General features: G+C 46.6%; 3 protein-coding genes across 3 annotated transcripts; 1 reads left to right on the top strand and 2 right to left on the bottom strand.

The window, feature by feature from the left end:
* Positions 1-4,702: 4,702 nt before the first annotated feature.
* ngb (neuroglobin) lies at positions 4,703-6,498 on the bottom strand (the record flags this gene model as incomplete). The annotated part of the gene is made up of 4 exons (XM_084481924.1): positions 4,703-4,855; positions 5,307-5,426; positions 5,813-5,921; positions 6,401-6,498. The coding sequence occupies 4 exons, from the start codon at positions 6,496-6,498 to the stop codon at positions 4,703-4,705; spliced, it is 480 nt and encodes a 159-aa protein (XP_084338050.1).
* A 948-nt stretch (positions 6,499-7,446) lies between these two features.
* fam161b (FAM161 centrosomal protein B) lies at positions 7,447-13,145 on the bottom strand (the record flags this gene model as incomplete). The annotated part of the gene is made up of 10 exons (XM_084481729.1): positions 7,447-7,473; positions 9,893-9,963; positions 10,278-10,356; positions 10,387-10,458; positions 10,743-10,842; positions 10,932-11,099; positions 11,208-11,329; positions 11,530-11,876; positions 12,143-12,669; positions 12,898-13,145. The coding sequence occupies 10 exons, from the start codon at positions 13,143-13,145 to the stop codon at positions 7,447-7,449; spliced, it is 1,761 nt and encodes a 586-aa protein (XP_084337855.1).
* A 701-nt stretch (positions 13,146-13,846) lies between these two features.
* On the top strand, positions 13,847-25,012 carry coq6 (coenzyme Q6 monooxygenase). Its single transcript, XM_084482568.1, has 12 exons — positions 13,847-14,192; positions 14,412-14,546; positions 15,644-15,702; positions 17,899-18,025; positions 19,497-19,627; positions 20,187-20,294; positions 20,962-21,024; positions 21,225-21,332; positions 22,524-22,726; positions 23,090-23,205; positions 23,821-23,987; positions 24,656-25,012. Exons 1-12 carry the CDS (start codon positions 14,009-14,011, stop codon positions 24,683-24,685), a joined length of 1,431 nt encoding a protein of 476 aa, XP_084338694.1. The 5' UTR covers positions 13,847-14,008; the 3' UTR covers positions 24,686-25,012.
* Positions 25,013-25,294: the final 282 nt, after the last annotated feature.

Genomic DNA, 25,294 nt, shown 5'->3' with positions numbered 1-25,294 from the left:
CACAGCAGGGGATTGAACGGGGGCCCATTACTAAAACAAGCCCACAGACCCTGCTGGAAAACCCAACATGGAGAAGTAGGGTGCAGGCAGTTTGTCGACGGATGACCATTGGACATGTGAGCCACATGCGACACATCTTCCCTGTTAAATTCTATTAATTTGTAATCCACACAAAGCATATGGCACACGATTACATAACAAGCATTCTTGATTTAATCGTTGCATAAACTTATGTCTGCAGTGCATGACATTTCCCCGTCACCCCTGGCAACTGATTAGTGAAAGGTGAATTCCTCTGGGTGCGAGCAGCATTCTCCCTCACTCCTGCCCAGATGCTCGCTCGTCAAAGAAAAGGAAAGTGTATATTATATATTATTATATATATATATTATATATATATATATATATATATATATATATATATATATATATATATATTTGTGCTAATTATAGTAAAGTTCTCGGTTGATTTCTGAAGTGAGCAGCTTGTTTGGGGGCAATTATCCCCTGTTGTGGTGCCTCTAACTCATTGATTCAGACACTGTATAACTTGACACGAACGGTTATATGGGCCATTGCAGATGTGCTTCTTTCTTTTGCAAGAGTCTATTCCCAGTATCATTAGCTTGAATCTGTTATTAATTTGCAGGTGCTGGGAGTGGCGTTGGCCTGGCACTGGGCTCTGATTCACCCCACTGCTGTCCTTTGCAGCCTGCATGGTTATTCAGTCCCTCCCGAGGCTGTGGACGATCCAAAGAGGGACACTGTTGCTTTCAGTGTGCAGGTGATGGGGGGTGCCATCATTTCAGAGTGTCTATCTTGGATAGTGGCTGGAAGAAAGCGGTCAACGCCGACCTATTTGGCAGTTCATCTGCAACCCCCGGCACCCAACAATATGATTTATCATATGAGTGGTGCCTAGCCCAGCCCCCCATCCCCCCCCTGTCCAACAAAAACAAACAAACACACCACTCTGGACTGTCACCTAACAGTTGCCATGACGACGTTCAACCATGCCACCCCCCCCCCCACACACATACACACACACACACACACACACACACACACACACACACACACACACACACACACATTTCATTTGACCATTGCAGACTTTCTAAAAATAATAATGTTGCCAGTTCTCAGACTCCTCAGACAAGCAGACCCAATCATGCAGCCATCCAACGTCAACGCAGCAGATTCACGCCTGAAGTATTCAGGAGTTACTAGAACAGCAATCCGATAGTTCATTATGCAAGAACAAGATGCACATTGTATGCAAAACCAAGGAGTGGTCTCAATGACGAGCCTGTGACAATGTTACTCACATAACGGGTTATCTAACCATCTCTCGTGGCCTCAGACAAGTTCAACATGCTTCTCTTAGGGGAATAAAAAAAAAAAACCAACCCTGCCAAGACAAGTCTTGCGTTGGCGTCTGTGTGGACCGAAGCGGGACACGGCATATTGTGCCAGGCTGAATTAAGCAAGTCTTACTTTTGGGACAGGGCTTGAGAGGAGAGCCGGATTAGGGCCATGTCAGCCCCTTGCTCCAGCAGTGGAGCAGACAGCTAGCCTGAGACCTGCTTTTTAGGACGATGGGTAATGAAATAGAAATTGAACGGCATTATTAAGTGAATGCAATACACATGCCGTATTGGAGGTTCTCGTCAACATATGTCGCAGTGTTTTTGATTTTATGAAATAATGGTATAATAGGAGCAACATTAGCATGCGTTCTGAAAAGGCCAATCCTGACTCTGGGACAGTGTTTGTTGCTGATGCGTGCGACAGTGTTTGTGCCGGAGCATGATTATAGACTAATGCGTCTATCCCTCTGACACTTTATCTGAGATATACTTCTCTTCGTCTTCATGGCTGAGGGGAGGCAGCCAGTCTCTTATGTAACGCAGCTTGGTAGCGGGAGGCAAATCAGCCGTGGTATGATCGATTTCAGATCGCCGGCGGTGCAAGACATCGTTAGGGTCAGTTATCCATACGTGACAAACGAGTGGAAGAAGGAACAGAAGAACGGTCACAGATGTTTACTTTATTTTAATCTCAGTAACACCCACACACACACACACACACACAGACACACACATACACACAATAGTTGTATTCAACTTGTATTTAAGGGGGATCCGATGTACAAGCTGATGGGCTTGAGGGATGTGTGTTTTGCGTCGTAGCTGTCCAATGGGAGGTCATTATTTTGGTTCAAATGTTAATGCGTGGCTTCAGTCGTGGTGGGTAAGATGAGGTAGACGTCAACACATCCAAGAAGCACGCTTGGATGCTCTAGAAGTTTCAAACGAAGCGGTTGGTGAACACAGCTGCCAAAAAGCCAAGTTCATTGTATATAGGTTACGCAAAACAACAACCATCTGCATAGGACAAATTACTGGTACCAAGACTTTAAACACACCACCTACACACACAGTGAAAATATATCATAGTTACACTTGGAACAGTTCAACCACTGTTTATGGCAGAAAATCTTTGAGTCACAAACTAAAGAAAACAAAAATAGCAAATGGAAAATACAATACAAATACAAAAATGAACCAATATCAAAGGTGCTGTAAGCAATATTTATTTGTTAAAAGAAGTGTTAAATAGCTCTATATTCATCACTGATCAAAGCCTATAGACCCATATCAGTCACATGGGCCTCTCAGGCCCTCCACTCTAAACAGAAAATAAATGTGCTGGAATTCCCTCCCAACTCTATCCAATCAGGAGCGAGAACCCCACCAAGAGGCGGTGCTTCCTGTGGGTCAAAGGGCAGGCAGCACGATTTCAGTGTTGACTGACAATGGCAGAACAGGCGACGGTACTGATTCCAGCGCACTCAAGAAACGGCTTACACTGATGACCACGCCCAGCAAAAAATAAAGGCAGAAGTAAAAAGAAAAAGAGCCAAACAAGACCCACATTTATGGTGACGTAGGGAGGAGGAAAGGGAGTGCTAACAGCAAAGACGGACAGGAAGTTAGCCTAAACGAGGATTGCTTACAGCACCTTCCAGTGTCAACCAGGATTTCTTTATGCCTTTGCTACCTTGAAGACAGCACAATTAATTACTAATTTAATTAATGAAAATAAAATAATCTAAATCATACTTTATTGCTCCACATCGGTCCATTTACCAGTAAGACAATAGTAAAAACAACAGCTACAAACAGGGCGTGTGTGAGTTTTGGTAAACCAAGTATACTAGCATACAAGCATACTACAAAACATACAGATCAGAATACAAAAATAACCTTTGTAAATGTAAACATAGAAATTAAAATAAACAATATCTACATATCAGCAGCTTGGATATACAGTTGTATTGTTATATTCAAATACTTGGCATATTGTTGCTTAAACTACTTGTTTTGGCATTATGAGTAATTCAGAATCTTAAACACACAGTTTTATAGCAGCAACACATAATGTACGATCTCAGCAAACAATATATTTCTATAAATATATATATACTGTATATATGTATGACAGTCTCCTCTATCAATAAAAGGAGAGCAAAGTTAGTAGTACGGTTGTCCTTGACATAATCAAAGAAACATAAAATACATAACTCTAGAAAAAATAGATATAGATAGCCTATCTGTTCCCCACAACTAAAGACGAGGTACCGCTGGCTTTTTCTGACGGATTAAGTACTTCACATGAACAACATTTCTTTGTCCCAGGCAAACCACTTCACGTTGACCAGGAGTAAAAAAAACTAAAACAAAGAGCCAATTAGCTGCTGTTTTTAAATGGCTTCAAGCGAAGATGTTCATTGTTTGGCTTTTTCAAACTTTAAAGTAAGTGGTAATAACAGTCTTTTAGCAAACAGTCAGCAGTCAACAGTTCCAACAGCTCAGGCCTGGTGAACACTTGAAAAGGAGAAGGTGCGCACGACAGTGGCGTAATAACGGCCAAATATCCCCAAGTAATCAAAGAATAACAGTTCTCGTCCGAAACTATTCATCGTCATTTAAAAAGTTTTCTATTGTCAATAGATTAACAGTCACTGTAAAGTCATCTAGCAAAGTTGTATGCAAAAAAACAAGAGGTATGATGTATATCTGTATGATCCATCGTTGATCCAAGTGAGGTAACAATAAACAGGGGTTATTTCCAACCCAACATTTTCCCTAAAATGCGGGCACCGTATCCAAAGATGACCTAGAAACGCCTGTTTGGGTCACAGTAATCATCACAGCTTAAACACCACGTGATGCCTAAGTTTTAACATCCAGGGTTTCACAATTGTGCTAAGAATAATCACGAAAGATCACCACAGTCGTTATTATTTGAGTAGATATATCAACACCAATATTTACAAAGCATTTCTTCACCCTCCATAGGCTACTCTCCGCATCTTTCGCCCAATAACGAGGGCCTCAAGAACCCCTTTTCTGGCATGAATGCATCATTGCACGGCGGCTACAATGCCATCCCCTCAGCGTCCCCCACTTTCACGTGATCCGACCACGATCACATATCATCAAGTGTGCCTGCACCATACACCCACCCCCACCACCACCATCACCATGCTGGCACCCTGTACTCGGAGGGAACGACTGAAAACCGTTACACAAGTAGCGCATTAGCATGACAACCCCGGATTGGGGTGGGGGGGGGGGGGGGGGTCGGGGGTGATTGAAGCGACAACAACTTCCCGTGTCTGGAACCGCGGGCGCCGTCAGTCAGCCTTGTGCTCGCCGTTCTGGGCCCAGCCACGGCTCATGGCGGACACCACCACGCTGTACATGTTGAGCCAGGCCTGGCGCAGCGGCGCCGTGTAGGACGGACCCAGCGCACACTGCAGCATGTAGAGCAGGGACTCCCCCACCACCTGGGCCACGGAGACAACACAACCACACAACCACACAACAACACAACCACACACGGCCACGGCGACAACACAACCACACAACGACAACAACAAAACACAACCACACACGGCCACGGCGACAACACAACAACAGAACACAACAACACACAACACATGGACACGGCGATAACACACCAAGACGTGGACAAGGCGACAACACAACACAACAACACATGGACACGGCGACAACACAACAACACAACACAACAACACAACACAAGAACACATTGACACGGCGACAACACAACAACCCAACAACACATGGCCACGACGACAACAACGAGCACAGGGACAGAACACAAGGCAAAGAAGGCAAGGTCAAGAACACGAGAGCGAGGGGGAGAAAGAGCTTATTTTTGGTGGGGAAGCTTTGCTAAAAAAAGAGGAAGGTGTATAAGAGAGGGAGTCCTACGGCGAAAGACTGGGTGTCCACGCCCACCGCCTGGTGCTTCCTCCCCAGGTTCAGCAGGAAGTCCTCCAGAGACAGCAGGTCGTCCAGGTGGCTGACCGCCGCGTCCACCACCAGCATCACCTGAGGGAAGGCAGGGGCAGCATCACACACCAGGAGGGCCGCCACACACTCACACCAGGCTGGTCGTCACACACTCACACCAGGACCGTGCAACACCGCCCCTCCGCAAACATAAACAGTTTGAGCCGCTGTCTGACAGCAAGTTTTAGCAGATTTATGGATGGTGTGTGTGTGTGTGTGTGTGTGTGTGTGTGTGTGTGTGTGTGCGTGTGCGTGTGTGTCTGTGTGTGTGTGTGTGTGTGTGTGTGTGTGTGTGTGTGTGTGTATGTGTGTGTGTGTGTGTGTGTGTGTGTGTGTGTGTGTGTGTGTGTGTGTGTTCGTGCCTGCCTGTGCGTGCGTGCATGCATGCATGTCGTGGCGGTGGATGTGGTGAGCAGGAAACTCACCTTGGTGACATGGTCCAGGAACTCAGGGCTGGCCAGGCAGTCCTGTGTGGAGCCGCAGTTTGTGTTGTATTGGAAGAGCCCAAGTAGAGCCGGCTCCAGCTCAAACAGCCTATTTCGGTACACACACGCACACACACCACGCACAGTCACAACCCTGTTCCTCTATAGCTGGAGTGCACAGATTGTATACATTATATATTTACACCCGGCCATCTTTACCGCCTCGACATGTGATGTTCAAACGGCCGTGTTTCTCCTTTCCCCTCTCCTCCACTGCCTGCCTGAGTAGCATCTGCCTCAAAGTAAATTGAACACTATTGCAGCCTGTCGCCAAGCAACACATGAAGCCTCTGGTCTCTGCGAGTGAGGGAAAGTGTGCGATGAAGAAGCTGGCCGGAGTATAAGATCTCCCCTTTCGTACTTCGTACCTTTAGGACATGGTCAAACACCATGGCTGTCCTTTTCCCCCTAACGTTAAAGACAACTCAGGAAGACTCCCTCATGGAAGCTTTGCCGAATCCCAGTGTTTTTTTTGCTTGGATGGGAGTGAATTGTCTGAAGGGGGGAGGACGGGGGAGGGAAACTTACCTGGAGAACATGACCATGCCGTGAGGAACTTTGTTCCTGCCAAGGCTCTCCCAGCTGCCTCGTATCATCTCCTTCTCCTTCTCCGTCAACAGCTCCATCCTGCCTGCATGTCAACAACAACAACAACAACAACAACAACAACAATAACAACAACAACAGCTTTTATCTCTGGTTTCTGTTTTTTTCTTCTTCTTCTACGGCTGGACCAGGATCAGGCTGAGCTGTTTGAAGCCAGTCCCATCACAACACTCAGGGAGAATCCACGCAGAGAGAGAGAGACAGAGACAGAGAGAGAGAGAGAGAGAGAGAGAGAGAGAGAGAGAGGAAGTGCCGGTCAACCCACCTGGGGAAAAACAAGAAACAAAGTCCAGTCTCACATGAGTGCGAGGGGAACTGACCTGAAATGGGTTCACATATGAAAGAGAGGCGGGCACGGCTCGGAGATGAGACACTGTACCTGAGTTAGATCTCCCTCTCGTCCCTCTCTTCTTCTCTGGTCACCTCTGGCAGGTCCGGCCGGGGCTGTGGAATCCTTGGATGTGTGCGTGCGTCAGTGTGTGTGGGACTGAGCGAGTGTGCGTCTGTTTGTTTGAGTCTGAGGAGCGTCTCTGCCTGACACCTTAGTGTGCACTTGCGTCTCTCTATCCCCCCTCCGTCCACAGTGCAGTCAGCGAGAGAGAGTGAAGGAAAAAGAGAGAGAGAGAGAGAGAGAGAGAGAGAGAGGGGAAAAGAGAGTTTCACCGCCACGCTCTTATCTGTCACACTGACTGACTATCTCTCTCGCTCTCTCTCTCTCCTCGCTCTCTCGCTCTCTCTCCTCGCGCTCTCTCTCACTCGCTCTCTCACTCTCTCTCTCTCTCCATCGCTCTCTCTCTCTGTCGCTCTCTCTCTCACCTTTTCACTCTCTCTTGGTCTCTCTCTTTCACTCTCTCCCTCTCTCCTCTCTGATTCTCTCTTGATATGCTCTGTCGCTCCTCAGCGCTGGGTTGGGGGGGGGGGGGGGGTTAGTGTTGGTGGCACTGGAGGAGAAATAGACAGAGTGGTCTTTACACCGAGACGAGCCACAGCTCCTCCTACAGGTGAACCCAGGGGGAGAACACAGTGGGGCACACGCACACACACACGCACACATACACACACACACACACACACACACACACACACACACACACACACACACACACGTGCACACACATGCACATACACGCACCCACGGAAAACATGAACTTTGCCCGTAGCATCTCAATGTAGATTTCTCAATGTAGATTTTAAACTAGACTCCTGTAGTTCAGGCCTCAGATGGTATATATTTAGCTTTAGTGTGTGTAGCTTTCTTCCCTTTTTCCTTTTTGTCTTTAAGTGTCTTTTAATGAGTGCCCTTTAGCTGTCATGTGAAGCCCACTGAAGGGCCTTTTGTGTTTGAAAGGTGCTATTTAAATAACTGTGCATCACTATATGGTCGGCTGGCCTCTTCAACTCTACACTTCCAACATTAAATGAGTGGGAGCTTCATTATTACACGGTGGCGTTAGCCGTGTAATGAAAGCCCAGCGTGTCACCTTGAACCAGAGGAATTATATTGTTTATGTGCTCCTCAAAAAGCCCTGATGATAACATTTGCTGGGGCACATGCACAGCCTCTCATTGATTTAAATGAGACCTTCAGCTCCAAATGTAATCCTGCCCCCACACACACGCACACGCACATACACACACACACACACACACACACACACACACACACACACACACACACAATAAACACAAGAGCTTGCTTAAAATAACAAAGCACAACACATGCATAGATCACCTGCGCAACACACAAATGTTTGTGCTTTGCTTGTTGTGCCCTGGGATTCAGCTCATCGTGTTAATTTGCATCAAAGATTTTGTGCGCGCATGTGTGTGTGTGTGTGCGTGTGTGTGTGTGTGTGTGTGTGTGTGTGTGTGTGTGTGTGTGTGAGATTGGTTATTTTGTAGCCACTCGACGGGGGAATAGGAGGTGGTGCAGCACACTCCTCAGGGACCACTAGGCAGCATGGGGATGAATACAAGGTTCCCATGACAACCCTCCCGGAGCCCTTGAAGCTTTGTCATGTGATGTACGAGAGCTCAAGAAAGGCTCCCCTGTGATTATATATCATCTCTCCACGCTGGCACTCTGTGGGGAGAGAGCCGTGCGAGCTGAGAACTCGCAGAGTTGCCGCCAGCCGGGAGAAATAAAGCCAGCAGGACCGTCCTTGAACTCAACAAACACTGATAATACCGTCGCAGGATGGCAGTTCAGTCTGGCAACACAGAATTATCTCTACACCAGCCCGCTAACATATACAAACACTGGACTCTACACAGAGGTTGCATTGCCCCTGAAAAAACTCAATCATACTCCATCATTCTGACGTGAGGGTAAAGAACAATTACCTTAGACCTATAACCATGTTCAACTCCACTCGTCTCCATAGTAACACGTAAAATGTGGATGTATAATGACAGTGGGCCGGTACCGAGCGGTCACTGGCTATAGGTCTAGCTGACCGGGGCAGGCGAGGTCCGGCAGAATACATATTTCTGCATCTGGTCAGCCAAAAAAAGAAAAGAAACCCCTCAAATTCCAGGAAATTGGCTTCTTAGCAGGAGCTCCACACACTGGAGGCCACTGTGAAGCCCATTTGATGTGGGTCTGTGGGGCCCGAGTTCTGCACTGAAATGCTCTTTGTGATGGCAGAGGAACGATGAGGGCTGGTTATTTAACTGGCAGCCTGTTTCTAGAAATAGCGAATAGGGAATTTCAACCAAACCGTCAAAATCTTTATTTCAGATGTTTGCTGGCCTCATTGGACCAGTACGTTGACAAGATATTTATTTGATTCAGTCATTCAACTCAGCGGTATACCAGTTTGAAGACCACAAACTAAATCAGCAATGTACCATTGCATTTCCTATCCTGTCAATCAGAACACTTTTAGGCCTTCTGACGATAAAGAAGACTTTTTGGTGGTATCCAGTCACGCATTAAATTGAATTAAAACTTGTATGACAAGGTTGCCAAGCTAAAACGTATGTTTCAAACCGCAATGCTTGGTATGTTGTACCAGTTAACAAGAAAAATATGCAAAAACTACGATATATGTACTCTGTGTATGAACATACTGGGTTTATCCAGAATATATATCATCAACATTCCAGCTAGACAGATTAATGCTTGTAATTATAAAATGTGTTACTATAATTTCATCATAAAGTGGCACTCCATTAACATACATGGTTGCGCTGTAATTCCACCACTGAGTGTTCATCCTCCCACAACATTTCTGACCTCTTTTTGGTGACACCAAATGTCCATAATTTAGAGAAGCACATCCCAAACTATGGGATGTCTGGTGCAGTTAGTTCGTCTTGACATGAATGATTTTAGCAAACCATGTTGTTTTCTCGCAGACACGGCCACAAAACTTCCAGGCGGCCTGAGCCCTCATCGGCTCATCCCATTACTTCCCCCTTGAATTTCACGCTTCTTTCATCGGTGTCTTCAATTTTCTTCCCTTCGTCTACATTTTCCAACCCTAAAGTCAGACATGTTTGGTTTTCCAAAATGTCTATAGTGTAATTACATCAAACTTTGACTTGGCTGCAGATCGCTGCGTGTTCTTGACCGTAGTCTGTGGGGCAGACCCGCCATGTTATGTAATGTAACATTAACATGACCGAGGCACACAGAGGCCTTGGCTGTTCTGAGCCGCTGCTATTCGTGTACTACCCGGACGCCGTGGTACAACATGCTGTTTGAAGGGAAAATGTCCAAGTTTACCCTTTAAAACAAGTGAGTTTCAACCGTTTTTTTGTGGAACCAAAGACATGTGTGTTTGGTGCCGTGCACCTGCTCTGGACATCCGTGTCGTTGCTGAGGTCTCGTTCTTCCTCTTCGGGTGCACTTCAGTATTTAAGTGTCTCTGTCGCTGACATGTTGATCAAGATGTCGCTTCAACAAAACGTTCGTTCAAACCGGCTTCTTGAAGCTTCCTCCTGTATGTCCGTTCTACTTGGGCCTTGGCTTGCTTCTGGAAACAATAACGCCAAAATGATTACAAAACCATAGATAGAACTATTTACTAATTAACAACAAATCCACCATTTTATTCTGCTACATGTTGTTAATGAGCAGGTAGGGGTTGGGCATCTTGCTATGTACACCTCAGACTTGGGGATTTGAAACCAGGACCTTTCGTCTTGGAGTAAAACACCTTAACCACCCTACCACTACCACCTAAGACAGTAGTGTACAGTATCGATTCACCTCACATTGTATGTATATGTACAGCTGTTGAATCCCCAGGTGCTTTACCTGTTTCACCTGCTCAAACAGGTAAGGCCTCTGTGAGACCCGCTCCTTCATGTCCCGTAGTTCCTTTATGTATTCCTTCCCCCTCTGCTGGTCTGCCGCCCTGTGCATTCAACCACATCAACAACAGATATTCACAACTCTGTTTAGTGATGGCTCCTCTGTGCTCACTCAGTGCTCTGTCCTATTCACCTGTGTCTTTGGAGCTGCTCAAGGGACATGTCCTTGAGGCTGCTGTGGGGGTCAGTGACCTTTGCGCGTACAGTGACGGTCTTCTGCATCGCTTGAGATCTCATCTGGAAAGATCTCATCCAATCGGCACTCTGTCCTTTCTTGCTCTCTTTCATCTCTAGTGTCTTTCTGGGGAAGGAAAGCATGGAGATACTGAGAACCATGCAGTGATACTGTAAATATATCTGCCTTTCATACTGTGGCTGTGGCTTGCACTCAATGCACTATGTTCCAAACCTGATGGCCATCCCACGCTTTCTCGTGGCGTCGCTGATGTATGTGGGGAGTGTTTCTGTTGACAGCGAGGTTAAGCAGCCAAATGACTTGCTTTTCCTTAAATGGTTTCCTATTTTTGGTTCCTAAAATATGAGAATACATTGTTTTAATAAAGCGTGTCCTTTTGTTTATTTATCAAATACATCAGTTTAGGGTTAAACTGTAAAACTATGATTTCTTTATAGCACTCACAACAGAAAATTTGAATACTGCAATCTGCATAAAATCTGCATTAAAATGATATAAAATACAGATTTCTGAGACAGGTGTGGAGCTATCGCACCTGTGAGTTAGCGGGCTTTGCCACGCTCTGCCTCAGAGAGAGCGCCGAGGTCCGCAGATGGAAGGGCTGACACTTGGTGGAGTCTTTCCTCTCGGCCTTTCTCAGCGCCTCCATCTGGAAGGCCTTGTGTCGGCTGCTGAAGTCAGGGACCTGCTGGCTGATCCGGGGCTGGAAGCTGGGTTTCTCGTCCAGAAAACCCAGCATTTGCTTTTTGGTCTGGTCGGAGCAACGCGGTTTGGAGCTGCTGGTTGGGGAGTTTCTGGTCTTGTTTGGTGCTGTGGAGTTCTTAATGTTCCCACCATGAGGTGGGAACATGCCGTTGTTGGACTTTTTGCGTAGCTCCTCATCTATAAAGAAAAACAACATATAACTGTATGGAATCACTGCTTAGGATACACATTGTGCTTGGCTTCCATCCCCTTTGTCTCCAGTCTAGACATACTGGAGTACTATCCCCTACCTACTCCTTTATTGTAGCCATAACAAACAAATAAGCCTTTAAATATTTAGATTTTTCATTCATTACCCAGAAGTATTATCTTATAATAAACTATTATCTTCTTACTGGAAACAAACACAACCCAATCAATCAATGACTCCTACATCCACTCACTTTTGTCAGGAGGAGAAACGTCAGCCTGCTCTGCTTTTTCGACCGATGCAGCGGTCCCCGCAGTGGCGGTGGATGCGGTCAGTTTCTGCAGTTTTGACGTTTTATCCAGCGCGACTTGACTCAACATGGCCATCAGCTTCTCTCTCCTCTCTCTCTCCCTCTCTTGGAAGCTGAAGGGCTTCTGCGAGGAGAGCAGGAAGTCCCTCCTCTGGTCCAGGCACTGCTTCCTCCTGGTCTCCCGCAGCTCTGTCATCTGGCGATAGAGCGGCAGAGTCACGTGACTCGGCACCGGGAGGGCGCGGAACTTCTTCTGGCACTCTGCTGCCCACGCCAGCTCTTTGTGCTCATGAGAGGACTGTGTGACAGACGGGGGGGTCTGCTGCGTGGGGCGTGTCCCGCTAGGAGCAGTGCCGGTCAGGAAGGTGACCCGGGCAGGGGAGGATAGGGCAGGTCTTCTTAACGGCTGGTCTTCTGGAAGAGGCCCCTTGCCTGAAGCCAGGGCCGAGGTGGAACTGGATCTCCTTAGACTGTCACATGTGTGGGAGGAACAACTGGTTTAATATACTTGTATGGGTGTTTGGTCCTGTAGAGACGGGACACTGAAGACCGACAGGAAAGTGGGTTTGGGTTAGGGTTAACACATTTACAAATATTAATTTTGTTTGATGAATAAAAAAAAAATGCATTCAACATCATTCAAATACACAATAAAAAAACACAAGGGACAAAAAGTGTGTGTGGCTGTTGTTTGTCACCTTGACGGCCTGAAGATCACGTTTAATTTGCGGCCTTCCTCAGACGTGTCCTCCTTGTCTGTAGAGAGCAGGGCGTCTCTGTGAATCCTCTTCTCCAGCTCCTCACTCTGTCTCCTCTGTGTCTCCTGGAGCTGCTTCAGATGGGCTTCCTTCAGGGCCTGCAGCTGCTGCTGGAAGTCCTGATCCGCCTTAAGGCCCTCCACCAGCATGGCCTCCAGCTTCATGGTGGTTATATTCTTATTGGGCATACTAGTAGGGAGAAAACATAATGTGTCAATGAAAAAAAAAAAAATATATATATATTCATTATATTGCTGTAATCATTCATCATTGCTGTAATATATTTGTTAATAGATACATACACAGAAATGAGAACACGATTTATAAACGTTTAGTTGTATTTGAAATAAGCTTCATTATGAATCTCCACATCAACACTCAGTGTCCAGCAGAGATAAACCAAGCAGACTGGTTACCATGGTGACAGTATCCGCTTCCTCAACATTGCGAATGTGGCAGAGAAAGTTTATCCAGCAGAGGCAGACTGGATGTATTAATAGTTTATATTGTGACCAAACGTTATCTTAAGACCTGAATATCAAATCAACATCATTTAACGGAGTCATTAATTCTAAATCAAAAGCTAAGAAAAAGCATAACGATAGCCAACGAACCTGTGCAATGGATGGGAAACTCTCCAGCGCAATCTACAGTTCACAGAATCGTTTCCAGATTAGGAAAGACAGTTATTCGAAAAAGGTGTCTGGTATGGGTGGTATTGTTCCAATAGTTGGAGTAAGAATTAAAAAAAAAGGCAAAGGACCTGATAAAAGCGTTCTCTCTCCAGCGTTCTCGCTCCACATGTGGCCAAATAGAGTATTGCAGGAGCAAGATACGCTTTTCTGATTGGATAACAGATACAGGAAGTACTTCCTCAAGCGTCGCACTCTTTCTTATGTCAACACAACATGGCAGAACTATAGAAGGTTACTAGCAGGTATTAATAGGACCTATTCAAGGAGACACGTCCAAAACAGTTGAATAAAACGATCTTTACCTTGGGACTTATTTCAAATGTCGGACACATCTTGAACTGCGTATTGAAACCATAATGCACAGTCTAGCAAAAGCGGCTTTGGTGCGAAATAAGTTCTTTCAATTACAGCAACTGTCTGCTGTCAGTCGCATCCTCGGTCGTAGAGCAGTGGGTACCGACACCGGAGACAAGGATGAAGTTTATGATGTCATTATATCCGGAGGAGGGATGGTTGGATCCGCCATGGCATGTTCCTTGGGTGAATGCTGCACTCTTTGAATTGTCTTATGTGCCAATAATCTATGTGTGTTTGTGACTGACTCATACACAGATTGCATTATGTTATAAAGCAGTGCATGAGTTATTATAATATCTACATCTCATTGCCTTTTAATATACATATATATTTTAAAAAGACATGCAAAATACGTTGAACGTCTCATCACTTCTGTTTCGATTATTCTCCCCCCACTTCAAGGCATGGAGCCAAACCTAGAGGGTAGGAAGATTTTGCTGCTTGAGGCGGGCAACAAGAAGGTAATGGACAGAGTTCCTGACACCTACAGCACCAGAGTGAGCTCCATCAGCCCCGGTTCTGCTACCCTCCTCAACAGTACGGTATTTCACAGTTTATGAACACAACGTATATGGGTATATCAGAAAGGTGGTTTGATTCTCAGCTGAAAGGTTATTGGTTCAAATCTCAATTTCAGCAGTATTCAATTTCAATTTCAGTAAGTATGTCTTTAACCTAACCCATACCTGCTCATTTATTTGACCTGTACTGCAATCACTGACGCGTCATCATTCATTTATCTGATAAATGACCAGTAAACCTCATATCAATGCCGGGAACATTTTGTATTTAAAAGTTGTTGTTTTATGAGATTTGTGCCTGATATTATGGTTGAGCATTTCTATCGGCTAAATATTTCCCACCACACAGGCAGGGGTCAGTCCCTGTCTGGTCAGATAGAATTAGCAGGGAACAGGTGTGGCAGTCATCATGTGAGTTATGGATGGGCTCCTTTCCCATCACCTTCCAAGACGTTATTAAGTTACATTTATTCCTATTATTCAACAAAGTATGGGAACTTAGCCTCTGGTCATTGGATATTGCCAAATCTGATCAGCATAACCTTTGTTACAGCTGACTTTTTATTTTTACGTAAAAATATTATTACTGTTTTTTGTTTTTGTATCAACCTGTTTGTGTTCCTGCTGTGTACAGTAACTGGCTAGGTGTGCTGTCCCTTTTACATGACCCAATCAAATCTGAAGGATTAGATCTATGTTTTGTTCCCTATTGATTACTTGTAAATGTGTGAAGAAGTAAGATGCTAAGAAAGCTATCTTGTGTGTGTGTGTGCGTGTGTGTGTGTGTGCGTGCGTGCGTGTGTGTGTTTGTGTGTGCGTGTGTATCATTTAATCAATATTCACTCCTCCCCACCTCCATTCAAGATTTCAATTTAATAATAATGCATTGATTTCTCTGTAAAGTTGAAAAGATTTGAAGTGGCGAAACCGCCCTGCCTAATGCAGACCACATGACCACTTTATTAACCAAGTTATTTCTTTCCTATTAGTGTTTGTTAGTTGATGGATCTTTTATCAGTCACTTGCCTTTTTTTTCTTTTGTCTTAATTATAATGTTAATATAATATATGGCAAGATTTGTGTGAAACTAACATACATGTATTGTACCTACAGGCATTGGAGCGTGGGACCACATCATGAAAATGAGGTGCAAACCGTATCAGAAGATGCAGGTATGTCACTTCTGGGTGTACAGTGCTTGACTTGAAGGCTTTGTTTTTAATGAAGAAACAAGACAGTACAGCATAGTATAATATATTCCTTATTTATCATCAGGAGGAAGTGATCATCTATAGTGGTCTCAATCAGCTGACACAAGCTAAAACATTTTCCACTGTTTATTATTTCTTCAACAGAAGATATAAGCGTGTTTTTGTTGTGGGGATCGTTTGAAACTATTATCCTGGGATGGAGCATAATTGAAGTGGAAGGAGGTGCATGTGTCATAAGTGTGGTGGTGGTTTGATAATGGGTTAGATAACAGTAAAGAGTATTTTGTACATCGGAGCTTAAAGTGCTGCTTCTGTCAAGTAAACTGGGTTATTAAACCCAATCGGATCTGAAAGCAACAGTGTCACTTGTTAAACACTAGTGAGGCTTTCTTCATTTTTCTGTTGAATTAGTCTACAAATGCTCAAAATAGTTCAGCAAAGAGAAGCTTCTTAAAAAGCTTCCAAAACAAGCCTTTCTTTTCACCTTTTTTAAGCAGTAATTTAATCATTTTCTTTTTTTCGATGTTATGGTTGCATTCTCCAGGAATTTATTTTGGCCATTAAAACAACCGCTCAATCAGTTCAGTCACATGGTGCTATTTGGCTGAGGTTTATAATTGTTTACATTTACATTGCAAACACATAGCAGGCGGTTTAAACTGGCATGCATGCAATTCTTTTGCTCAAATTGATATTATGCGGCTATGCAAATGGAATCAACATGGCACTCTGAGCCCCAGAGGACAACTCGGGTTATTTAAATAAAAGACTGAACCCTGGCATTGCACTCAGCCCTCTCTCTCATTTAGGCCCACAGCATACCGGTGTTTATTTATCCAAATCATGTTTGTTATGAAAAATAAATCTTTTTTGGATTTTGGGACTCCATTCCCCTGGTGCATCTTCTAATTACGAGAGCTCATGTGAAAGACGGGACGGAGATGAAAGTCTATCTGGAGCTCAGACCTATTTTAACAGCTGAGGGCTCAGGATCGCTCCGTGCCCGCTAAGATGTGGCGAGGCCGTACCAAACACTTGACCGCACGGCCTTCTCTCTCCTGGCACAGGATGTTATCATGGAGTACCGTACGGTGATTATGGTGATATACCTCTCCCATAATTCCTTAGCCCGTTCCACCGCCAATTTGGCCCCAGTCGTCCACGTGTTGTGCCGGGCCGCTGGGTGCTGGGGGGAATTAAGGGCACCGTGAAATTAAAGTCCTTCCACACAACACAACCGACCGGTCGCTCCACTTCCAACCGTCTCACGCGTAGTAAACACAGGGCGAATCGACTGTGAGAATGAAGATCAGATGTTTGTTGTGTTTATCAGGCCCTCGTTTCCAATCCTATTTCCCCATTGGACGCAGTAACGAGGAATGTGTAAGTTCTCCCTAAAGTGATAAATAACGGCAGTTAGCAAGTTTTATTTTTCACATGGGGTTTCCTTCACACGAAATGAAGAATTTTGTGGTTTCTGACAATAAATCTTTTTTTTCCTCACCACTTATCGCAGGTTGGAAAACCACAGCCATTAGTGGTTTTCTGGAGGGCATATCCCCCCCGCTTTATGGCACGTTGGAAAAGGAGTGTGGCACCATATTGCTGCAGAATGATGGGGTCTGTCGCTATAGTTACAGGCCATGAGAGGATTAGTCTTGTACAAACAACCCACAACCACACACACACACACAAACACACACACACACAGACATACATGCACACTCACACACACCGGTGCAAATCATTTAGTGTCTTCAGGACTGAACTAACATACATTTAGAATGACAACATAATCGTGCCCTCTCTTCGTTTGTGGACACATATACTGTTTTTACCGTAATGTTCACAAATATGTATTTTTTTTTTTATATTTGTGTTTCTGCGAAAAGCATGTCCCGACTCAAACATGGCCACATCAAAACAAAAGCGTCCGCTGCCACAGTTAGGCCTCGCAGCGTAGTACTGGCGACAGGCATCAGAGAGAGATGTTATCCTTTTGCCGGCGGCAGCCTCTCGCCAGCCTCCTACAGCGGCCTCTTTGATGTGTTCAGTTCAATGAGTCGGTGCTGCTGCAGCCCGGCTATATATAGGGAAAAGGGACAGAATATAAGGATAGAGTTGTGGAACCGCAGGGATAATTGGCCTCTCATTTAGGTTTGGGATGCCTGCTCGGATGCCCTGATTACTTTCGATAAGGAGGACCTGCAGGATGAGATGGCATACATCGTGGAGAACGACGTAGTTGTGGCCGCACTCACCAGGCAGTTGGACAGCCTCCCCGGTAAGCAAAGCCTCCTTTCTGCCCCCCCGGGCCCCCAGCACTTGTAATGGAGAGGAGTCCTCCCTTTTGATTTATCCATTAAGGTTTAATGGGCAGAGTCCTCCAGAGAAGCCAACTTCAGCCGCTTCCTCCCATCCTGTCTCCCGAAAGGAAATTTGTTTATTTTATGCTTTTCCCACAAAGTGTCTGTTTTGAAGGGCTGGAGCAGCTCTTGGAGCCCTCTCTGTTTTCCCTGCTATTTCAATCAGGCACATCATTTCTTCCTAGCCGTTTCAAAGGGCCTTCGGTGACCTGGCATCCCCACAGGAGCGCACGTGCTGCTGCGGTCTGGGGACTTATTTAAAGACGCCATGTGCTTCCCCGCTCTGTCACCTTGGAAGCCCTGTCTGTGTGTATGTGTGTGTGTGTGTGTGTGTGTGTGTGTGTGTGTTTGTTTGTGTGCGCCACACTGTATTGTACTTTCAATCAAGCCACCTTTTACGCGGTCAGAAACCCAACCTTAAAAATAAACAAATAATTGCCTCCAAGCCACGTGCTTGACAGTGGAACCGGCATATTTATAAACAGGCGTTTGAGAACAGAATATTTTTTCTGCTGTACTTTCTCCAAACAACAGATGTGCGCAACCGACCTGGCCTCACGTGGCGCACGTCCCGTCGTGAAGCCAGGAACATGCAGAGCTCAAGTCACTCGCTAGCCAGTATTTGCCCCTCGTGTTTGGGGAACCGGTAGTCGATCTGCGGACAGGCGTCGCTCCAAGCCGGCAAGACCGGGGCGTAATTTAGCGCACAGAAAAACCCCAAAGGAGCTGGCAGTGAGTGTCGAGTGTGGCCCGGCGTGTCAGTGGATAAACACTATTAGTCAATGCAGTGCGGCAGGCCAAGGTCATTAGGAAGGCCTGCGCTCTGCCAGCAAAGAAAACCAATGGTGTTTTACGAGGTAGTTTATAGATCTTCCACAGCCTACGTTACGGGCCAACGTCTAGCAATCTTTTTCCCTGAGCTCTGTTCACGTTTTCTTTTCTTAAGAGGGAAACAAATAGCGAAGTGTGACCAGGATGTGACACAGAATTATGGTTTCAGAAACCGTGATTGGTAACCAGTTGAGCTCTGGTGCTTTTGTTTCACACAGACTCCTTATTACCCCCCCAACACCCCCCCCCCACACCCCTCTTACGCATTTATTGTATGTTGTACGTCCTGGCACGTAATGTATGCACTTATTGTATGTTGTATGACCTTGCATTTAAAAATAGTACTTGAATGGGTTAACCTAACAATTTTTTGTGCTTGGCACTTTGTTCTATGAACATCCTGACTGTACCGACCGCGATATATTGTTTCTCTTTCTTCTGACAAATGTACTTTTTGTAAGTCGCTTTGAATAAAAGCATCTGCTAAAGGCCCTAAATGTAAATGTATATATTCTGTTCTCACCAGTTCCCACCTTTGTTTCCTGGTTCTTTCCCCAGACAATGTGAAGGTCAAGTACAGATCCAGGGTGGTCCAGTACACCTGGCCCACACCCTATCAGTCCGTCAACGGCGTCCCCTGGGTCCAGGTCACCCTGGCCAGCGGGGAGACCCTCAACACCAGACTTCTAGTGGGTATAGTAGTGATACTACACCAGACTTCTAGTGGGTATAGTAGTGGTACTACACCAGACTTCTAGTGGGTTTAGTAGTGGTACTACACAAGACTTCTAGTGGGTATAGTAGTGGTACTACACCAGACTTCTAGTGGGTATAGTAGTGGTACTACACCAGACTTCTAGTGGGTTTAGTAGTGATACTACACCAGACTTCTAGTGGGTATAGTAGTGGTACTACACCAGACTTCTAGTGGGTATAGTAGTGTAGTAGCACTACACCAGACTTCTGGTGGGTAAAGTAGTGTAGTGGCACCACACCAGACTCCTGGTGGGTATAGTAGTGTAGTGGCACCACACCAGACTCCTGGTGGGTATAGTAGTGTAGTGGCACCACACCAGACTCCTGGTGGGTATAGTAGTGTAGTGGCACCACACCAGACTCCTGGTGGGTATAGTAGTGGTAGGGTGTAGTAGAAGCACAACAGTGTATTCTGCCTCCCATCTCCTGCAGGAGATGGCAGGCATGCAGAGTATGGATTTGTCTCGTCCTCAGCTGATGTTGTTTCCTCAGATCGGGGCGGACGGGCCCAACTCCATGGTGAGACGGGACTCAGGAATACCCACCGTCAAGTGGAACTACGACCAGTCGGCCGTGGTCGCCGTGCTGCACCTGTCAGAGGTGAAGCTCCGGCGATGACCCCGTTCAGCACACACATGCATGCACACACACACACACACGCACAGCGACACGCCCACACATACACGCCCACAAACACAAACGCACACACATTCACACACCACAATCACAGGGTGTGGTCTCATGGTTAGGTTTTATTGAGAGGGTTTGGTTTTAGGAATAAGGTTGGGTTTTAGGGTTTGGGTTCCTGAAAGTTGACCCCAGGAGGACCTTGAATGGGGAACACACACACACACACACACACACACACACACACACACACACACACACACACACACACACACACACACATTCATGCATACACATACACATACACATAACACACGCATACACACACACATACGCATACACACCCGCACACACACACATACACACACACACACACACACACACCAAAACAAGACAAATTGCTCCTCCCGTCCATGTGTATTTTGATTGCAGGAGGACAATCACACAAGCTGTAATTTGGGACGCAGCGATTCCGCTCCCCGCGCGCTATTCCTTCATCCCACAGAGAACAATGTAGTGTAGCCTAGCAGGCAGACGCTCCTCCCTGGGAGCCGCAGGAGGAGCCCTGGACTATTCAGCCCAGCCCGGCGTGTAATTACTCACCATCGTGTTCTCCTTCTGTTTGGTCCTGCTCCTCCAGCCCACAGAGAACAATGTGGCATGGCAGAGGTTCCTCCCCACCGGACCCATCGCCATGTTACCGGTAAACCCCCCCCCAACCCCCAGAATAACATCCCTGTCCCACAATGGCAGCCATTGTTGTGTCCTTGTGGGAGGGGGGGTGTGATCGTGACTTCTGTGTGTGTGTGTGTGTGTGTGTGTGTGTGTGTGTGTGTGTGTGTGTGTGTGTGTGTGTGTGTGTGTGTGTGTGTGTGTGTGTGTGTGTGTGTGTGTGTGTTTCAGCTGTCGGACACTCAGAGCTCCCTGGTGTGGTCCACCAGCCACCGGCAGGCAGAGGATCTTCTGGCGCTGGATGACGAGAGTTTCGTGGACGCCGTCAACTCTGCCTTTGTAAGGAGCCTGGCGTCTGCTCACCTCAGGGATGAGCATGAGGGAGAATGACTCGTACTGAACCCGTACACGCTTATACCGCGATAGACGGAATGAATGGGAATTTGTTTTTGTTTTTTAAAGGGGTCAAACTCACGGTAGGGAACTTTATAATACTGATTGAATTAATCTCCTGTCTGGGATTAATGAAGCACATCTTATCTTAAGCACATCTTATCTTATTCAAGGTTGATTAAAGCTCGGCCCCAGACATACGAAAATATGAATGACTTTGGTGATGTCATGTTCTTTCGTTTAAACCTGCGCTGTCATTTGTTTTTCTGCAGCTCTGACTTTTGTTCAAAGTCATGCAAACTACTGAGACACCAAAGCGTCTCTCTCCATTGGCCTCATTCGCTGTGTTAAGCAGAACAGTGAGGACATGTCATTTTGAACAAAGCAGTAAAAAAACACATGGCGCACCACATTTAAGACGGGTGGAAAGGCACGGTCTGACGATACAAATTTACATTCACCAAATGTACCTCGTAATACGACCCATAAAACCAATATATCGTTTTAACTAGAACCGTGTACGGTTTCTCGGTTTCTCCCCCTCACAACACAATGCTGATGTGTTGTTCTCAAACAATACAGTGTACCTTACGCTTTCGTCCTCCGTGGGGAGAAACTCCTTCTTTTCCCAAGCAGGCTATTTTTATGGGCCCTGCTAGTGGACGGGGTCAGCCGGGCTGAGTCACGCTCGGTTTCGGGCCTGGTCTGCTAATTAAACCTGTGGCCGGCCAGTGTCGACCATTACTGCATGGAATGTTTTCAAACGGAGCTAATTCAACTGCAAGGCCCGGCCAGCGTCTTCTTTTAATTAGCGCTGCTGCCCGGCCACTGCCAAACCATACGGAGGGGAAAGGAAAAGTACTCTGGCCTGCACACAATGGCTTTTCTCCTCTTGTCAGCTAATCCTTTTTGGTCCACTTGGGAGGGAGAACAATCTCTATAGTTGGTCCTTGTTTCCTGTAACTCAACTCAGCTACTCAGTCATGTGTCTCTCTCTGTCTCTATCTCTACCCCTATCTCTACCCCTATCTCTATCTCTCTCCCCCTCTCTCCCCCAATCTCGCCACCTGCATCTCTCCCTCCCTCTCTCCACCTACATCTCCCTCTCTTTCCATCCTCCTGGCCCTCCGTCCCCAGTGGAGTAACGAGAACCAGTCGGAGCTGGTGGAGACGGCCGGCTCTCTGTTCCGCAACGCCCTCTCGGTGCTGATGCCATCTGCCGGCTCGCCGCGCCAGCTGCCCCCCAGTGTGGCGGGGATTGGGCCCAAGAGCCGGCTCACGTTCCCCCTGGGCGTGGGTCACGCCGCCGAGTACATCAGGCACCGGGTGGCCCTCATCGGGTGAGCTGGGTGGTGCGGCGCAGGGGTTAATCTGGTGTGCTGTTAAAGGCTCTCGTTGTGAGTAAATGATAGCCGGCTCTAGCAGAAACTGCCATCCGAAGCAGCTTCGGCGTGCGGCCGAGAATAATCAAAGCATGCAATCCAAAAATCGGAGCGACTGCAAAGCTGCTGCCAGGTTTTGACCAACTTCCTAAATAGACAAATGGACAGCGTGCAGGCGAGCTATAGGAATACGACAGATGAGGTTAGAATATCTGTTTTTGATTGGATTCCCGAGCTCGGTCAGACTCCAACTTTAATGTAATAATTCTGGTATTCCATCATTCCTCCATGTCCCGCTGAGGGTTCTGTCGTGTGTTGCAGGGACGCGGCCCACCGCGTGCACCCCCTGGCGGGACAGGGAGCCAACCTGGGCTTTGGGGACGTGGCGCTGCTGTCGCAGGTCCTGGGCAGCGCAGCCTTCGACGGGAAGGACCTGGGTCAGTGAGCACTGTAAACAGTTCACTGGGCTGCAGCCGGAGCCGCTGCAGCCAGAGCCAGGAGAGCTGGCCACTGCCGGAGCCCTGAGTGCAACAGTGCACAGGGTTGAGGCTGGTTTAAGTAAACAAGGGGTTTGATGTTGTGTGTGTGTGTGTGTGTGTGCGCCCAGTGCTCTGTGGCCTAGTGCTTCAAAAACACATAAAAACCTGGTTGTTCCGGGGAAACATCATCCGTAAATGTACTTGACATCCGTAAATGTATTGATTGATGTCATTATCCTGCTAAAAAATCTAAGCAAAATGGGCGGCAGACGCCTCTGTCTCGACAGAGCCCGCTCCTTGGGGGGCATGTGGCTCAGGAGGTAGAGCGGGTTGGCTGGTAACCAGAAGGTTGCTAGTTTGACCCCTGGCTCCTCCTAGTGTGTCTTGCTCAAGGACACCTCTAACCCTAACTGCTTCTGACGAGCTGGCTCTCGCCTTGCATGGTTGACACCGTGGTCGGTGTGTGAATGAGGCAATATTGTACAGCACCTTGAGTGGCCACTGGTTAGAAAAGCATTATATAAATGCAGTCCATTGACCATGTAATGCTGATCCTGTCCGTCTCCCCTCCAGGAGCGATGCAGCACCTGTTGGAGTACGAGACGGAGCGCCAGCGCCACAACCTGCCCATGATGGCCGCCATCGACCTCATGAAGCGCCTGTACTCCACCAACGCCGCCCCCGCCGTCCTCCTGCGTACCTTCGGCCTGCAGGCCACCAACATGCTGCCACCACTTAAAGTGAGCCCTCGTCCTTCCCCCCCCCCCCCCTCCTTCCCCCCTCGTTGTCGCCATGCCGACCTCAAGAGCCAGGCGCCCGGCCCTCTCATCATGTTCCTTGTCCGCAAAAGTGCACCCCTCAGCACCAGCATCGGCCACCTGTCAAACGCAAAAGCCCCACCTCTTCACCCCCTCCCCCCCCCCCCCCCCGTACCAGTGATACCCCACCCTGCTCCCACTAGCGGCCCTGATTACATGGAGCTTACTGCAGCGACATCTATAATTTCCAAGGGCTCCGAACCTACTACTACGGTGTCTAAGTTTAGCCCCCAAATTTGGTGTTAGCGAAAGGTTGTGGGTGGGGTTGTGCAGGGCTGGCCCTCGGGGCAGCGGACAGTGGTGTTGGCTCGTGTTTTCACACCCCTTTTATTACCGACCACTCCATGGGAAATGGCTTCGTTCCCAGCGAAGTGATGCAGAAGCAGAAGGACTTTGATTGGTCCAGAGGCGATTCGCTGCCAGGTTGATGGTGTTGTAGCCCAACCTTGGATCGTTTTCACTAGATAAAGTGACTCCACAGAAACGGTGGTTAAACTGTACAGGGACAGGGAGCTAGTGTGAACGCGGTGCGGATATGCTTGTTAAGGTCAACGACTGTTGATTGCGTTTGTTTGTTTTTCTCGTTACAGGAGCAGATCATATCTTTTGCGAGCAAGTGAAGAACGAATGCCGGACTCCCAGTGGACTTTTCTCTTTGCGAGTGGAATGTAAAGGTGTAAATAAAATGTTATTTTACTCACAAACTGAGCCTTTCTTACTTCAGGGGAGCAGAGGTTACCTCAGGAACCCTGCACATTGGCACATACTTAGTCATAGTATAGTCATATTTATTTTTTAATGCACAAGTCACCTACAAACAGACAGTTACATGTATAAAGTATGTTTATCTTATTCAAATAGTTTTTTATTATATTTTATTTCAATTGGTAAATTTATTTGTATATATACTCTTGTTTTGCACTCTCTTTTCCCACTGTACTGCTGGTCACTGGTGAATTTCTCCTAAGGGGGATTAATAAAGGACTATCTTATCTTATCTTATCTTTAGATGAATAAGGCGGTATTGTCCCCCTTACATTAGTACACTTACTTACAAAGTAGTAATTAATGGATATTAAATGAATATCACACTTTATTGTAGTAGCAATATTAACCATATTTCAATTAATAACCATAGGAGGCCTCCTCTTTATACCGTCAGGTAAATATGATTCAGTCCAATATTTGTCGAGTTTGATACACAATCTGAAGCGTGATCGTGTTGTATT

The sequence above is a fragment of the Micromesistius poutassou genome (genome assembly GCF_964030765.1).
Source record: "Micromesistius poutassou genome assembly, chromosome: 17".
Taxonomy (NCBI): domain Eukaryota; kingdom Metazoa; phylum Chordata; class Actinopteri; order Gadiformes; family Gadidae; genus Micromesistius; species Micromesistius poutassou.
This window is presented reverse-complemented; position numbering and strand designations above follow the sequence as displayed.